Source organism: Chenopodium quinoa, unplaced genomic scaffold, assembly GCF_001683475.1.
Source record: "Chenopodium quinoa cultivar QQ74 unplaced genomic scaffold, ASM168347v1, whole genome shotgun sequence".
NCBI classification, from domain to species: Eukaryota; Viridiplantae; Streptophyta; class Magnoliopsida; order Caryophyllales; family Amaranthaceae; genus Chenopodium; species Chenopodium quinoa.
This window is the reverse complement of record NW_018745454.1, coordinates 5912558-5930920: the sequence shown is the minus strand read 5'-3', so window position 1 is coordinate 5930920 and position 18363 is coordinate 5912558. Positions and strand designations below refer to the sequence as shown.

At 35.7% G+C, this 18363-nt stretch overlaps 1 protein-coding gene across 1 annotated transcript; it reads left to right on the top strand.

Annotated features, from left to right (window-relative positions):
• The first annotated feature begins 4602 nt into the window (after nt 1–4602).
• Nucleotides 4603–12109, top strand: LOC110714095 (probable magnesium transporter NIPA4). Its single transcript, XM_021892568.1, has 9 exons — nt 4603–5244; nt 7666–7722; nt 8143–8233; nt 8328–8488; nt 8651–8778; nt 8905–9042; nt 10121–10213; nt 11437–11542; nt 11625–12109. Exons 1-9 carry the CDS (start codon nt 5085–5087, stop codon nt 11726–11728), a joined length of 1038 nt encoding a protein of 345 aa, XP_021748260.1. The 5' UTR covers nt 4603–5084; the 3' UTR covers nt 11729–12109.
• The last annotated feature ends 6254 nt before the right edge of the window (nt 12110–18363 follow it).

Here is an 18363-nt window from a genome sequence, read left to right as displayed (position 1 = left end):
TTAATCTAGAAAGTTGTAGGAAACATCAAGAACTTGCAGTGACTGAATTTGGCATGCAATTGATAGAAAACTTGAATTGTTGATGTCGAACTTGGAGAGATGGAGTTGGGTAACAGAGTTGTTGGTGCATATCACACCATCCCATGTACATGGGTTTGTGCTTGCATTCCATTCGGGAGTGAATTCTAGATTATGGAAAAAATGAAAGAGGTTGAGCAAGACTGAATTCTGAGTTGAAGATGAATGAGAAAATACAAAGAGACTCCACAAAAACAAAATCGACAAGTAGTTTATGGCGATGCCCATTTTCAACTACTCGTACGTGTTTGCTTCTTTCGTCGACTGTGACAATGGCGTTATATATAATACAAGTATTTATATATTCAGACTCAGAAAAGGGAGATGAATGAACGAAGACAAGCAAAGGCAGAACAAAGTAACTAACAGTATTGACGTCTTTACAAGGATGAGTTGACTTGGATTGACTTGGGAAACAGACTTTGAATTATCTCATACTTATTGTATTCTAGTTCTAGAGTATGGTAGAGTAGTAGTATACGTAGTATGTATATCCATACCACTGGTTCTTTTACGTTTTTTTTTAATTTTTATTTTTATTTTTTACAAGTGATTTGCACCAACACTATCAAATTAATATTGTAACTAGCATAGTGCCCGTGCGATGCACGGTTTATAAATCAAACTATTAAACTCGTAGGAAAAATAAAAATAAAAACAAAGGTAATTCATTTACTATTAAAAGACTTGGTTACTAATGGTCAATAAAAAAAATTAAAGGAACGTTATTTGAATAGTATTTTATGTTATTTGAATTTCTTTTAATTTTTTATAATGTTATTTTATTAATTGAAAAATAATTGAATAATACTCCACATAGCTATATAAGAAGTGGACTAATTTATTTATATCTCCCGTTGAGAAAAAACTAAAATTTTCTTATCATACCATCCGCATCAGTAGCTACAATCAATCTAATATATACATGTTTTATTTACCCGTCGCACTCATTAAATCTATAGACACAATAATAACCTTATATTTGACCTACCAGAACATATATTTTCCTAAGTTAAGCATTGTGCCAAAAACTATATACTCCCTCCGTTTCATAATGTTAATCCCATATGGAATCAATCACATAAAATAAGAAAACAAATATATTTGGATTCTAACATTAAAATACGACATATTTCATAATTAATTTACCTTATTTAACTTTTTTTGATTAATCATTAGGAAAATACAATTCATAATTGCATAATTTAAGGTAAAAATTTCCTTACCTAGAGTCATGTCATCAATACATAATCAAGTTTAAATGAAATATATTCAATATGGGTAGATCTTTTTTAAAACGCCCAAAATAGTATATGGGACTAACAATAATGAAATGGAGGGAGTATTATATAATAGTCATATATATAACCAACAACTAATTAAATATAATATACAACACAAATACTTCGTATATAGGTATGGATACTGATAATTTTATATAAATAAAATATACGGAGTATATATTACTAAGATTTAATCCCTACCTTAATTATAAAATGGTTAACAAAACTCTTATATTAGTGCATGAACATTTATATATCTAAAAATGTTCTTTTTACATATATTTTCCCTCATTTAATTTTAAAAGCCTTAAAATTGTCTCTTGAATTCGCTAAATTGATTTAAAAGGTTATGTTTATTTCAATATTTAAAGCCATTTACTATTTTCATTTCCTTTTGTTTTAATTTTTCTATTTAGACTATTAGGTTTCAAGATCGAAGTCAATATCTTTTTACTGTACAATCACTAAATCAAAGTCGCTCAACTATAATTTTTGGACATTGCATAGCTACACAACATCCAACACATTTAATGATTACATGCAAATAATTTTAATAAAACTACGCATTCGATATAAGTTATTAAACAATTTAACTATATCTACATTTTGATAGGTTTATATCCTTCATATTAACAAAAATTTACAAATGTTATTATTATATTTTGAAAAAAAAAGTTTAGACTTTGGAGTTTTGTATAAGATAGATAAAGGATAAGTTAATTCCCGTCATACATGCATTGAGTTTTGGGTGTTCTATCCGGTTCACCCTTTGGGCTAATCCAGATTTGAGGATCTGTTCTAGGCTATTAGGTTCCACTCCCCTTTCGATTGTTATTGCAGGGGAGCGAACACAGGTCCTCCCTACCAAGTGTAGTCTCAATCACCACTACACCAACAACCAAACACTTTGTATGGAGGACACGTGTTATAAAATATTATATTATATACATATACTTTTTTATATTATAAAAAATATTATATTATATACACATACTATTATAGTTAAAAGTATTATTATGTATAAAACAACATAAATTATTGCACATAATTGTTGTATATCTAGTATAGTACATGAGCAATGCACGATTTTTAAATCAAAATGTTAGTTTTTCTAAAAAAAATTCATAAGTAATAGCATTGTTATTACGAATATTACAATTTAAAACACGAGTAATAGTTATAATACATTTTAATCTATCCCTTTTCCGTCAAATGTCTAATTCAATTTAACTTTTATTCTTCTTGTTTTGATTGGTTATTGGTTCAATTTTTTTTTTTAATGCAAGAAAAACAAAATGTCATTGTAAAAGACATCGTATAGAAAATGAAAGGTTGAATAAAATTAAATTCATGTTCAAGATTATGTATTTTTTTCCAAGACAACATTTCGGCCCAGCATTTAGTATTTGTCAAGGAGTACAACAAACGATAAAAGTAATTTTTACACTATTTTATACCTTTATCAAAAACTTTTGTATTCATCCGATTACTTGAATTGAATTTAGGATAACTTGTAGACTATTTTGGGTACCTTTTATCAATAAAGCATAAATAACTTTCATTCATTACATGGTGACTTTTATAATAGGTGCACAATATTTTATTGTAATCTGATTTTTTTAAATGTTTGTATTGATTTCATAATTGACGTCAAACTAAATTCTTATCGATTTTATTTAATTTTCATAAAAAAAATAAAAAATTAGCCTTTCAAAATACGAAATATTTGTTTCCTTTATTATGCCAGTTTAATCATATTGCTTCAAATTAGTTATTATTTTTTAACTTGACTATAAATAAAGATTGAAAAGACTTTATGGATTATTTGTAGTATTGGAAATTATATATTTATTATAAAAAAATTAAATCAATATTTGTGTTAGGAAATCATGAAAATCTTATGCATGTATAGAAACTTGCTTTTATTGTTTGAAGTTTAACAAAAATAACTATGCTTGAATATGTAAACAATAATTATATAGATATATTTAATATTTAAGATAAGCCAATGAGAGAGTGACATTTGTCATCCTCACATTGAGGCGCTTGTCTTTTAGTATAATATATAGATAGATAGATAGATGGATTAAATTAATAATATTTTACTCCGAATCATCCATTAATAATACTATTGACATTATCAGCTATAACCTTTTTTGTTCTATTACTCCCTCTGTTCCCAATTGTTTGACTCAAACTATAAATCTACTTTATTAAGACTTTGAGCAAAAAATGATGCACATGGGTTGACACAAATATCAATGAGGAGAGAGATAGAGAGAGTGCAACTGTGCAAGTGGGAAAACATGCCAAAATAGTATGAGGCAATCTTTTGGAGACACCTTAAAAAGGAAAGTGAAGCAAACAATTAAGAACAGAGGGAGTACTAATGTAAAAACATACGTAGTATTTGAGATCTTATTAACCATACAAAGTACATAATTGATGATTTGATGTTATTGCATGCCAAAAATTTACGTTAAAACAAGTTTCAAGGTAACATGGCACATATAAAACACAAAGGTAATATGAGTACATAATAGTTTGTAACATTAACTATTATATGCAAGTTGCAACACTAATTTTTGCCCAAACGATATTTCCCAACTCATTTTATTATCAAATGAGATTATGCTCACTGAACTACTGAATTGAGTTTGAAATATAATGATTACAACTTACAAGTAAATATTATAACAAGAACAAAACACTTACACTTTCTGTCATTTTTTTGCCCCATTGTAAATAATGGGGTCAAACTATAAAAAGTTTTGACTATAAATTCTTATTAATCGATAAGAAGTACTGTAATAGTCATGTGTGGTATTATTGGATTCATCTCATTGTATATATTATCAATATCAAGTTTTTATAATTTTTATGCGTATAAAAAATAAAGTCATTTATGTTATAAGGCACATCTTATAGACTGTGCAAAGTCCAATGGAAAAAAAAAATTAGGGATAGAGGGAGTTTTTTACTCAAAAATTCATTCCCTAACTTTTCTCTTTTATATGGTCTTTTTTTTTTCGGCCCCTTTGGCCCTACGTCTAGAGGTGTTAATTCAATTGTGTAGATTAGGTTTGACGAAGTCAGGTTAAATCTATTGTAAATTGAGTCAGGTTAAATTATTGCATCCAAACAAATTTACCACGGAATAGTGTTTTTTTTTTTCGAATCAGGTCGGTTTTTTACACATGTGCCCCCTACCCCTATGTTTACAGCTTAACACCGTGATCCTCATTCTTCTCAAATGACAGACTGAAAAAAAAGAAAAGAAAAGAAAATTAAAGGAAATCGAAAAGAAGAAAAAAGTGAGAAAACCCCCTTTAACACATCGTCTCTTTGTGTCTCTCTGTAGGTCTTTCTCTTTCTTCTTCTTCTGTAATTCTGCAATCAATGCCGGTTCCTCTCACTTAGATTCCCCTTTAATCAAATCCCCTACTTCCCTAATTCTCAACCTTCCCAAAGATCCCACCATTTCTTTCATTTTCCACTTTCTGCGATTTCAAACATTGTCGTTTAGCTTCTTCATAAAAGAGTAGAACATTTTGGGGGTTGAAGAAGATTAAACTCGAACACAATACTGTTTTTCTGAAACTGGGTTTTTTTATGCTTAATGCTGGATTGAATTATTGAATTCATCAGCCATTTAGTTACACTGTATCAATTTTAGTTTGTGTATTTTGGAGAGCGAAATCAGGATTTTGAAGAACTAGAGCAATGCAAGAATCAGGGGAAGCTTCTGGAACTTATAATGGGATGTCTTCTGATAACATTAAAGGATTGGTTTTGGCTTTATCATCCAGTTTTTTTATTGGGGCTAGTTTTATTGTCAAGAAGAAAGGGTTGAAGAAAGCTGGATCTAGTGGCGTTAGAGCAGGTATTGAACCTAATTTCTGCAATTTGGTAATTAATACATCAACTTTAATTGTATATACTGTTCTAATTTTGATTTGTATTGGATACATTTAATTTGCTCATATTTCCCCCATTTTCTGCAACGGTATGCTATTTTGAATTAGGGTTTTGATCTTACTACCTATGGTTTTAGGAATAATTTGTGGCATTTTATCGGATTCTGAGCTTTCTGGGTATTTCTTTGCTTTTCTGGGTTTTAGAACTGCTAAAGTTAGGATGAGTTTTCATGGGTTAGGGTGAGGTTGTGAGTTGAACCTCCTTAGACCTTGATGATGTGGAATCGGGGTTGTTGTAGTGATAATGAGCATTATAATGTTGGAAGAATGGTAAACCCTGTTTTCCTGTGATAAATGCTATATTATGTAATAAAATGCCATATCAGGTAAAAAGAGTGCATTTATTTCTGAAATATATTTGATTTATAATTCTGCAATTAGTATGGCTTGTTGGGATTTATCTAAGGTGAAAAGTTTATTAGTGGTAGTCTAGTATTACAAGAGTTATCACTGTTTTAGAAACTCTGATATTCTTTGGGGATTACCTGAAATAAAGATTTCTTTTTGCAATGGAAATCATATGGAGTCCATTATATTGATTGTGGTGCTTAGTTCAACCCGTCTATTTGCAAACTTCACTATTAGATCTATTACACCTTGTTTGGTTGGGTACAAGTGTATTAGGCTACAAGGTAGCTTGAGAATTTCAACATCAGAAATAAATCGAGCTTCACTAGCCTTTCAATTTGTGTGCACTAGAAAGCTTTTTATGTAACTTACTTCCCACACGAGTCCTGATAAGCTGCTTTTTACTTAGGAGGGCTAGATTAGTGGAACTTCCAGTGCTCTTTTTCATGCTAAATGTGCTGGTTCCCATAAACAGGTAACACTTGTGTGAATGAATGAGGCTAATTTTTTCATTTTGCAATCACGTTAGAAGTTTAGTGGAATTCGATCTTAGCAAGAGAAGGAAATCGATTTCTACAGAGTTCTGACTTCCATATTTAATTTTAGTTTCCGTAAAGATTTAAACTTCAAAACACCAAAGAAGGCCTCAGTACTGGGTGGTAGACTGGTAGTATTTGATCGTTTTGAAACAAATTTTCAGTATCTATTGCTAGGGAGGAGTGTAAGAGTGTTATATGGGCTGGCGTGGTTTTTCCTGATGTTCTTGTCCTCTATTTATGCACCTATTACAAATATTATTTTTAATATCTGGAAGAGTGAGGCCATGGAGGGGCTAGACTAGGGAGTGGGGGACCGAAAATGACTTGGTTGGAAGGAGTTAGGAAGTAATGAAGTATATGGATTTGCACGAGGATGAGGTATTGGATCGTAAGGGATGGAGAAGCAAGATTTTTGTCGATGATTATACGGAATAATCACTTTTGGTTCATGTAGCCGACCCCACTTATGGGATTAAGGCTTTAATTGATTGAGGATGATGCCCGTCTAAAATTACTGAATGAAGGCCATGGCTGAAATGATTGTACTTTTCTGATTGTTTAAATGCTACTTTTATGGATTTAATCTTTTACTTCTCAAGGATTGATCCTGTGGACTCTTTTATACTTGTGCAGGATATAATTATTTTTTTTTTATTTTTTTTTTTTTTTTGGGGGGGGGGGGGGCACCGATGTGCATTTCAGAAAATGGATGTTATTGAAGTAATTTAATTCTTCCATTTGACCAAGATGATGCATACTTACATATGATTCTACAAAATCTAGGTCCTTGAAAGTTGAAACTAGACCTGAAATTTATAAATCTCTGATTGGTTGAATTTTATATCTACACTCATATAGTCATATCTGAACCTGTTGCTCAAGATGGAGTTGGTAAAGTCTCAGTGATTTTTCTTAACCCTTTGGTTATCTTTTAGGTGTTGGACTTGCTACTTTGTATTTGTTTAATGTGCAAAGCTCTATCTGTTGTGCTACTTTTTTCTGGTAATGTGGAAGTATAACGCTTCACACATTGTAGAGTGTAAGACATTGGAATACTTTTAACTGGGCCCAAAGAGTGACAGAACTTCCTAAAAAACTTAACTTAATTCCCTAACCTAAGATTTATACCTAATATGAACCTTTTGCTTGAATAGCTTATTGCCTTATTGCATCGGCGGAGTGGTTTTTGTTAATGGTGAGTTGGTAAGATATGCACTGCTGTTTTTGGGAATTCTGTAACTTGATCAAATTTCTACTTTTATTCTGATGATAGACTGATAGACACGTTACCATCGTTTGTGTGTGTGTGTGTTATCATTGTGAGATGCTACTGCTGGATCAGAATAACTGGCCCAATGTTAAATCTATATTTCACTATGTCCATATTAGTTGATATTTGCAATATTTATTGATGATATTTTTTCTTTTTTATTGTTAAAGGTAGTGGAGGCTATTCATACTTATATGAGCCACTTTGGTGGACTGGCATGTTAACTAGTAAGTTCTTTACCCTTTTGTATCATGTCTATTATTTATATTACTATTATCTACAGTTATGAATCTTGTGAATTGTGGCGTGCCTTTCCTCTTATTTTTCCTGCTCCCACCTTTCATTTATCCTATTTGAACATTTCTCTGCAAGAATCTCCTGTTAACTTATTGAATGTCTAGATTTAGTGATCAAGAAGGGTGATACCTTCATTTTTTGTCAAGATGGGTTGTTCTGATTAGCTTTTGCCATTTTCCACATAGATTAGATGTTCTTATATGATTATTTTTCTTCACCCAAGTCATTTTATTTATTTCACACATTTAATTTCTTGTACTTCTTGTGGTCAGCTCATTTGAGGACTTGCATTTGTAATTGTTATCAAGGCCTTGCTTTTAAGATATCTGATGTAAATGCCTTTGCTGCAGTGGTTGTTGGGGAAATTGCTAATTTTGCAGCCTACGCTTTTGCACCAGCTATTTTGGTGACTCCACTTGGTGCAGTCAGTATCATCATAAGGTAAGTAGTTGCCTTCAATGTGTTTTTCAGGCTCAATATTCAGGTATATGTTGATTTTTGTTTATTGAAGTGTTTGCTTATGTGATTGCTTTAGTGCTACCCTTGCACATATTATTTTGAGAGAGAGGCTTCACATATTCGGGATACTTGGCTGTATACTGTGTGTTGTGGGCTCAATAACGATTGTTTTGCATGCACCACAAGAGCGCCAAATTGAGTCTGTTGCCGAAGTATGGGATCTAGCCACAGAGCCAGGTTTTATTCTGTTACCATCTAGATTATCTATCAGTCCGATAATGTCATAGAACATAAACTAGCAAAACATATCTGAAAACCTTAGTTACACACTTATATGCTCTTGTGTGCTGGGCTAGAGATTCTGCAATACTCAAATGTTACTCTCATTCCTTATTGCAGGTTTCCTTGCATATGCAGTTCTGGTGCTATTAGTAGTTTTTTTCCTCATGGTAAACTATGTCCCACAATATGGGCAGACTCATGTGATGGTCTACATTGGAATCTGTTCACTTGTGGGGTCTTTGTCGGTATGTGGGTAGCATTCTTCTATTTCATTTTTTAGCAACATTTATATGGTGATATTTTTTTGTAATAGCTTTTTACTTTATCATTTTACAATGATTTGTGACAAATATTTACTTTTTTTACAACAGGTCATGGGTGTTAAAGCACTTGGAATTGCTCTGAAGTTGACATTCTCAGGAATGAATCAATTGGTATACCCCCAAACATGGGTATTTGCATTTGTCGTGGTATCTTGTATTATAACGCAAATGAATTATTTAAACAAGGTAACCTTTTTATGCTATATTGTGAAGGATGTATAATTGGTGATAGATGCAAAAGAATCTTAGCTTTTAGAAATATCTTTTGGACCTTGATTGATTGGTACTCCAACACGTCTTTTGTGGCCTGGTTTGTTATGAAGGAAAGAAATTAGTGGGTTGCAAACCTTGCAATGGTGATTGGCATTTTTTTTCCTTCCACCATCCTCAATTCCTCATGACATGCTCCTACTTTTCCCTTTTTTTTTTTTTTTTTTTTTTTTTGGAATATGTTCTTCCATTTTTTTTTAAAAAATGACTATAATACCTGCATATCCATCACTTGGTATTGCAAATGAGAAAGTACGTGACAAGAAAATTAGGTATGCATTGTTTAAATATGTTGTTGATATTGATGGTTGCATACTTTTAACCTCCTTTAATTGTCTTCAACAAAGGATTGTGCAACTTTTGGTAAGTTGCATGGTTTACGTTGAATCACTTGCAGGCCCTCGTGGTGGATTACCTCTCTTAGGTCCCCCTCCCTAAGTATCCTTATTTGCATTTCATTGCTCCTTGAATTTCATTGAACAAGTACTTTGATCTCTCCATGCTATTTGTCATATTAAGTTATCTATCTAAGTTTATTTGGAAATGATTATCAGAGCTTAATGCCTACATGTTAATACATTAACTTTGGGAATCTGTGAAAGTCCTTTGAATTCTTTGTTCAGTTGGGTATGGGTTAATGTCTATGGTCTTATCCTTAGCTAGACAAGATTTACATGTTAAATCTTGTTTCTTAGCCTTTTGGACATCTTGAAATAATTGGGTTTTATCCCTGTTAAGATTATGTACTGTTGCTGAACATAAAAGATATCCCTCTTGGTTGGGTTTTTTTTTTTCCTCCTCTAATGTATTTACACTGTAAAATTGATGTCTCACTCCATGTCGCATTTTTATCTATGATTTGGTGCTCATGGCCCTGTAGTTTGCGTCTTTGTGATTGTGTATAGAGTATGACATTGTTATAATTTATATATGTCCTTTTATCTATTCTGTGACTGGACTGGAAGATGATTATGAGTTTGTCTTCCATGTGCAGGCACTTGATACTTTCAACACGGCTGTTGTGTCACCTATATACTATGTGATGTTCACGACTTTTACCATTGTGGCTAGTGTTATTATGTTTAAGGTAACATATCTTGTTTGGTCTGAATTCTAAAGTTATGCTTGGAGGGGAAAGAAACACATTAAATGGTTCTGATTTAGCATTCTCCTTCAATAGATGTATTTATAAATAGTAATTAGCAAGCTAAGAATTTAAAAATTAAAATGAAGTGCAACAGCTTGCAAAGATGGCACAAGCAGCCTTTTCATATTGTTACATTACGTTACTTGATCCCGTAGTGTAGCCGCAATAAAATAAAATAAAATAAATGAAGAAAAAAAAAAAAAAGGTGTCTAAATCTCTGTGCTTGTACGCGGGCCATTTTCCTGAAAGTTCTATCTCTTTGAGTGGTTTAAGTGTCATTTGCATCAAGAATTCCTGTGTGCTTGTTATATGGGTTAATTTGTATGTATGTTCTTGGGAAGTTGGGAAAATGTGGTAACTAGCAGTGCACACGTTCTCTAGGGTATATTGTATTCCCTGGATATTAGCAAGATTTATTCGTAGTAAGATCCAAACAAACTAATTCTTTTAGTGCTACACAATTAATTTTGCCACAGTTCCCATCGACCACCCCAATCTTTTTCTTTTGTGTGTATCCCTTTGTGATGCTTGCATTGTGGTGGTTGTGGATGGAGAGATAGGAGCTGAATAGTGTTAAATGACCTGTGGTCTTTCTGAGAGGGGATTTGGCATTGAAGTTGTTCATCGGTGTTAAGTTGTCACCCTTCAAGTGGATGGGCTATAGTATTAAAATAGGGTTTGAATAACTATATGATTTGATTCTAATTTTTACATTGTTTGGATTGGAGGAAATGAAGAGAAAGGGAGGGGGACAAATCAACTTGTTTGAATAATGGATTGAGGGAAGGAAGGGGAGGGGGGAGGGAGGAGGGATTCATTTTCACTCTTTTTTTAATACACTACCCCTTCAAAATTGGAGAGATTTGGAGGGAAAATAAGCTCCACTTTCTCTCTCCCTCTCTTTCCCCTTCCCTTCCTCCTATCTCCTTCCCCTTGTAAATTGTTATCCAAACATAGTGTTAGTGTTTAGATTTTCTACGTTTTTTTTTTCTTTTTTTTTTGGGGGGGGGGGATCACGGGTGGGTGCAATGATATATTTTGGTTAAGTGCGTCTCAGTCCATTTCATCACTTTTTTTGTTCTCTCTCGCAAGCACACGAACTTTAAATGTCTGAAGGATCTTTCTTTATTCCCAGATTAAACTTGGATTTGGTTTTTATGCAGGATTGGGCTGGACAAAATGGCAGTCAAATTGTCACAGAGATGTGTGGATTTGTAACAATTCTGGCAGGAACTTTTCTTCTGCATAAAACGAAGGACATGACAGACAGTATGTCCTTGTTCACTTGTTTTCATTGGGTTTTTTTTTGTCTGTTATATCTAGTATTCTCTCATCTTCTCCCCTTCTTCAGGCCCATCATTTTCATTCTCACGAACTCCCAAGCACTCGAACATGGAGGAATTTGATCTTGAAGGTGCCCCTCTGGTGAACCTAGAATTAACTCGTACATCATAACAAAGCATGTGGCTTCAAAATCTGCAACTGCCCAATGGTTTATCATTAGAGTCGGGGCTCTCACATATTTTAGTTCAAGTGACTGAGCTCCCATTCTTTCTGATTAAAAATATCGACTGTTCAGCCAAGCAGCACACAACTCAGGATTAAAATAGATCAAGCTGCTTAACTGCTTTGCTTCAATGCACATGTCTATGAGCTCTTGCCCTCCAACCAATTTTAAGAAATCTCATTCGGGTTTGAGTGGTTGATGAAAGGATGATGAATGCCTTGTAGATAATTAAGATTGTTCAATACAACTTAATTTAGACTCGAGTTTGTTTCGAGGGGTGTATAAAGATACAAAGGCAGTTAATCATTACATTCATTTTTGTTGGTCAATCTCCATGTTAGTGTTTCTTAATCTTGTACTTCAACCCCATCAGAATCTCTCTAAATCGTGCATTAACCAAGAAACTAGTGATTTCTACTTTTCCCATTATGTCTACATAATGACTCCCAAGATCCCAATGATGTCTCCTTTCAAATTTCCAAACTGCCCCTGTGATATGCATTTCAAGTACGTCACAGTTATAAATCGCGCAAACTGAAGCTTCTTACTTTGGACAAAGCAGAATGGTGAAAGAGAAATCATGTGAACTTCCATGTACATAGACTATAATGCAGGTATGACATTGATGGTTAGTAACTCCTCTTTCGATCATTTCACATAAACCTTGCTTTGGGTTATTATGTCGCTTTCGAGTTTCGAGTGCAAAATATAAAGGGTGTGAATATCTCCACATATTTTCGATATGATGACGGACGCCTCCAAGTTCTACAGATGGCTGTTTCACAGAAAATTCTAGATTTCTGATAGCTTTTAAAAACAAATCTACCACAAATAATCACATCAATTGATAACTTATATCAAACTTCATTTTATGGAATTTGATTTTTTCTTCTACAAAGCAAAATCATCTCACTATTCTTGTCTGTTCTGAACTTCTTTCGTGTATTGGATTTTGTCATTGTGCATAAATTTATTTACTCTCTTAGTGTATATTAGAAAAAAAAAAAAAAACGACGAACAAAATAATTAGTTTTAGATGTTTTCTATTTAAGTTATACGATGGTAAATTTTTATATCATACTTTATGAAATTATTCTATTTAAGTTGAAAAAAACAAGGTCTAAATAAAATGATCAAACACCGACAACCGTAATCATTTCTCAATGAGTGTACGTCTGTACTACTACTACTGTAGAATATTTTAGTACAAACTTCAAAGATAAAAGAAGATATAAAATCTTATTGACTTTAGGTGCATTAATGTTGACTAGTAGACCTAATGGCAAGAAATTTCTCACTTTATAAAACTAGAAAGCATTGACATTAGTCCAACCCAGAAAACTAAAACTACTTGTTGTGCGACAGCGGAAGCAAAGGTCGTAAACAAACAAGAAAACAATAAAGAAATTCAATGCAAACAATAAGAACAACACCAAGAATTTACGTGGTTCACTATCGATGTGATAGCTACGTCCACGGGCACCGAGATCGAATGATTTCACTATAAACTGGCAAAGATTACAAAGATTACAATGAAGAACTTAATCACTCAAAGTATTCTCTCTCTTGTGTTTCTCTCTCCGTTACCCTAATAATGATAATAGGAAGTTTATATAGTAGTGATTCCTAATTAAGATATACTTAGGTTACAATATCACAATATGATAAATATTAAATTCGTAATCGCTGAAAAAACCCAGATCGCCCGGTCGGGCGAAGGCCCGCCCGATCGGGCGCGAGAACACGTCTTTTCCAACAACCGAAGTACTCCAAAAAACCCCTTCCGCCCGGTCAGACCGGGCAATGTCCGCCCGGTCGGGCGAAGGCTCGCCCGGTCGGGCGAAAGCTCGCCCGATCGGGCGCGCGAGAGCAGCTTCTTCAACGAATTTGCCAGGCACCTCTTCTTCTTCCGCCCGGTCAGACCGGGCAATGTCCGCCCGATCGGGCGGACAAAGCAACGAAGTACGAGTCACCTAATACTTATCAACAATCTCCACCTTGACGAGAACTCGTAGTCAGCAAACGACCCCATCAAGACATAGTGAAAAACATCTCAAGCCAAACCCGATGCAAGACTCATGCATAAGCCATACATCCCGATAAGTCTTCAACCAAGACCCATCACATACTCGTCTCCAAGTATAACAACTCATAATGCTCCACCTGCATCACAAGCCCCGGGCAAGCTCCACCTTAAGGCCAACACACCTACACCAGGAGCTCCCCAACTTCGCCCCTCAGGGCCTACTACATCACGTAGTAATCAATATTTAACAAGTCTAAGCAATGTTTAAACTTGCTAAACGGAACAGGCTTAGTGAAGAAATCAGCCGGGTTGTCAGCAGTCCCAATCTTCTTCACCTTAATCCTCTTGTCAGTACGTAAGAAATGATACCTGACATCAATGTGCTTCGTCCGATCATGGTGTACTTGATCTTTAGCTAAGCAAATCGCACTTAGACTATCACAATACACTGTAGCAAAATCCTGTGCAATACCCAGTTCACCTACTAGGCCTTTGAGCCAAATAGACTCCTTAGCTGCAGAAGTTAGAGCCATATACTCAGCTTCAGTAGTTGACAACGTAACTGATGACTGCAATGTAGACTTCCAACTAACCACAGAACCACCCAAAGTGAACACATAACCAGTCACAGACCTCCTGGTATCCACATCAGCTGCATAATCAGAATCACTGTACCCAGTGACCAAGCATTCCCTACCATTCCCGTACACAAGACCAATATCAGTTGTCCCTCTCAGGTAGCGAAAAATCCTTTTCACCCCTTGCCAGTGTTCCCTCCCAGGTCGAGCCATAAACCTGCTTACAACACTAACAGCATGCGCAATATCCGGCCTAGTACAGACCATAGCATACATCAAACAACCAACCGCGTTTGCATATGGAACTCTAGACATATAAGACAACTCCTCCTCTGATTGAGGTGACATAGACAAAGACAACTTACAACTAACAGTAGTTGGCGTACTTATAGGCTTCGATTTTTCCATCCCAAAACGAGACAAAATCTTTTCAATGTAGCTTTTCTGAGTCAAGAAAAGCTTACCTCTAGCCCGATCCCTGTAGATCTCCATACCCAAAATCTTCCTAGCTGCACCCAAGTCTTTCATGTCAAACTCCGAGTTAAGCATCTCCTTTAATCTAGCAATATCAGATTTATTCTTTGTGGCAACCAACATGTCATCAACATATAACAAAAGATAAATCATGGAACCATTATCCAGCTTACTATGATACACACAGCAATCATATGAATTCCTGTCAAAACCTTGTGAAACCATAAAAGAATCAAACCTTTTGTACCACTGTCGGGGGGATTGCTTAAGTCCATACAATGACTTTAGCAATCTGCAGGCATAGTGTTCCTTTCCAGGAACTTCGAATCCTTCGGGCTGCTTCATCAGAATCTCCTCCTCCAAATCGCCATGAAGGAAAGCCGTTTTAACATCCAACTGCTCCAGCTCAAGATCAAAATGTGCTACAATTGACAATAACACACGGATAGAAGTATGTCGAACCACAGGTGAGAATATCTCAACAAAGTCAACCCCTTCTACCTGACTGAACCCCTTAGCAACTAGCCTAGCCTTAAAACGTATTTGCTCAGTTTCCGACAACCCTTCTTTCTTCTTGTAAATCCATTTACAACCCACAAGCTTCCTCCCTTCCGGTACCTTTACCAGTTCCCACACTCTGTTCTTGTAAAGAGACTGCATCTCTTCACCCATTGCGGCAAGCCATTGCGCAGACTCACTACAACTAATTGCTTGTTTATATGTGGCAGGTTCAAATGACTCTACATCATCAGCTACACTCAATGCATAACCTGTCATCGCATCAACACAGCAATTTCTTCCCTCCATCTCTTCAATCAATCTAACAGGCTTCTTGATAACTCGTTTAGGCATCTCAAGAATGGTGTCAGGTTGACTAGATGACCCCTGATTAGATTGCTCCACCTCATCCCAAGAGTTAGAATGAGTAGGAGTAATCTCAGGTTCAGGAGTACCCGGCACTGGAACATCAGCATCATCATCAATATATTGTACCCGAGGTAAATCAGCAATGGTAGACTGATGTACCTCAAGTACCCCATCTGTCTGTAATAAATTGTCTCCTTCCCTTCTCAAATCTGAAATCTCTGCATTTTTAATTGAATACATGGTGTTTTCATCGAAAGTAACATCCCTACTAAGAATGACCCGACCCTCCGAAGGTGAAAAAATTCTAAACCCCTTCACACCATCCCCGTACCCAACAAAACACCCCTTCTTGGCTCGTGGATCCAGCTTACCCTCAATAACATGATAATAAGCAACACAACCAAAAATCTTCAAATTCGAAAAATTAGGCAACTTACCACTCCAGATCTCAAACGGAATCTTGGAATCAATTCCAGAATGAGGACCCCTATTAATGACATAACAAGCTGTTAACACAGCTTCACTCCAGTACCTCCTCCCAAGCCCTGCATTAGAGAGCATGCATCGGACTCTCTCTAGCAGTGTCTGATTAACCCGTTCTGCTACACCGTTCTGCTGTGGTGTCTTCCTGACAGTATGATGCCGACCTATACCCTCATCTGCACAGAACTGATTAAACTCGTCTTTGCAAAACTCTAGCCCATTGTCCGTTCGTAGCTTCTTGATCTTCCTTCCTTGTCGATTTTCCACCAAAGCTTTCCATTGCTTGAAAACTTTGAAGGCCTCATCCTTTGACTTAAGCAACCTAAGCCATGTGTATCGGGACTTGTCATCAACAAATGACACAAAATAGTGGTAACCTCCCATACCTTCAACTCTAGATGGACCCCAGCAATCTGAATGGATGTAATCGAGCACTGCATCAGTAATGTGAGCACCCTTGCTGAACTTTGACCTGTGTTTCTTACCAAACACACAATGCTCACAAAATTCAAGGTTGGCAACCTTGACCCCGGATAGAAGACCCCTCTTGGACAATAGCTGCATCCCCTTCTCCCCCATATGACCAAGCCTCATGTGCCAAATCTTAGTCATCTCCTGGTGAGATACAGATGCGCAAACCGCAGAACTAGGCAGTGTAACACCCTCAAAAACATAGAGGGTGTTCCTTTTGATACCCTTAAGTACCAACTCAGAACCTCTGAAAATACACAACTCCCCATCTGAAAACACACCATTGTACCCCAATTCATCCAGGGTACCCAATGAAATCAGATTCTTTCCTAAAGCAGGAACATGCCGTACATTAGTCAAAGTTAACCTCCGCCCATCAACAGTCCTCAACCTCATGGAACCAATACCTGTGACCTTACATGGAGCATTGTTACCGACTATAACCATACCCCCATTGCGAGGTTCATATGTATCAAACCAATCTCGACGTGGACACATATGGAACGAACACCCCGAATCTAGAACCCAGTTATCAGATAAATCATCAGACCTAGCAGAACTGACTAATGCTAAATCTTCCTCTGAATTATAGCTCTCATTCGGTTTCTCTTCAACTACAGCAGCCTGGGACTTGTTTTTCCTCACCGGACAATTATTCCTAAAGTGACCCGGTTCTTTACAGTAATAACATGTTTTAGTAGTAGTTTTACTAGATCCATCCTTGCCGTTTCCAGCACCCGACCCAGCATTGTTCCCCTTGTTAAACCCCTTATTCTTTTTAGACTTTCCGGACTTAACAAATAACCCACTACCATTATCCCCATTATCACTCGTAGCTTTCATTCTGAGTTCCCTAGTATGAAGTGCTGCCTTCACTTCTTCTAAGGTTATAGAATCCTTACCAACAACAAAAGACTCTACAAAATTCTCAAAGCTAGACGGTAGAGATACAAGTAAAATCAACGCAGCATCCTCATCATCAATTTTAACATCTAAATTACGTAAATCAAGCAAAATAGAGTTAAGTTTTTCTAGATGTTCCCGTAAGGAAGTACCTGACTGCATCCGGAGGCTAAACAACCGCTGTTTCAGTAATAATTTGTTGGTCAACGACTTAGTCATATACAATGACTCCAGCTTCAGCCACAATCCAGCCGCCGTTTCCTGATCAGCAACCTCCGTGATGATTTGATCATCAAGACTAAGTAATATGGTAGAGTGTGCCTTCTCTTCCATAACTTCTAACTGCGAGTCAGTCGGTCCGTCTCCTGACTCCGAAGTAGTACTCTTTGGAGCCAACGGACGCCATATCTGCTGTTGTTTTAACAGAGCCTTCATCTTAATTTGCCATAGCCCGAAACTATTTTTCCCGGTAAACTTCTCAATTCTTATTGTTGAATCTCCTGCCATTGTTATCTTCAAGAAACTCTCCAAGGATTGAACCTGAGCTCTTGATACCAATTGTTGTGCGACAGCGGAAGCAAAGGTCGTAAACAAACAAGAAAACAATAAAGAAATTCAATGCAAACAATAAGAACAACACCAAGAATTTACGTGGTTCACTATCGATGTGATAGCTACGTCCACGGGCACCGAGATCGAATGATTTCACTATAAACTGGCAAAGATTACAAAGATTACAATGAAGAACTTAATCACTCAAAGTATTCTCTCTCTTGTGTTT

Bases quoted from the DNA above. Each gene is read 5' to 3' on its own strand.
- LOC110714095 (XM_021892568.1), top strand. From the start codon at position 5,085: ATGCAAGAATCAGGGGAAGCTTCTGGAACTTATAATGGGATGTCTTCT. The intron at 8,234-8,327 runs GTAAGTAGTTGC...TGATTGCTTTAG, and splicing joins GCAGTCAGTATCATCATAAG to TGCTACCCTTGCACATATTA. The intron at 9,043-10,120 runs GTAACCTTTTTA...TTCCATGTGCAG, and splicing joins AAATGAATTATTTAAACAAG to GCACTTGATACTTTCAACAC.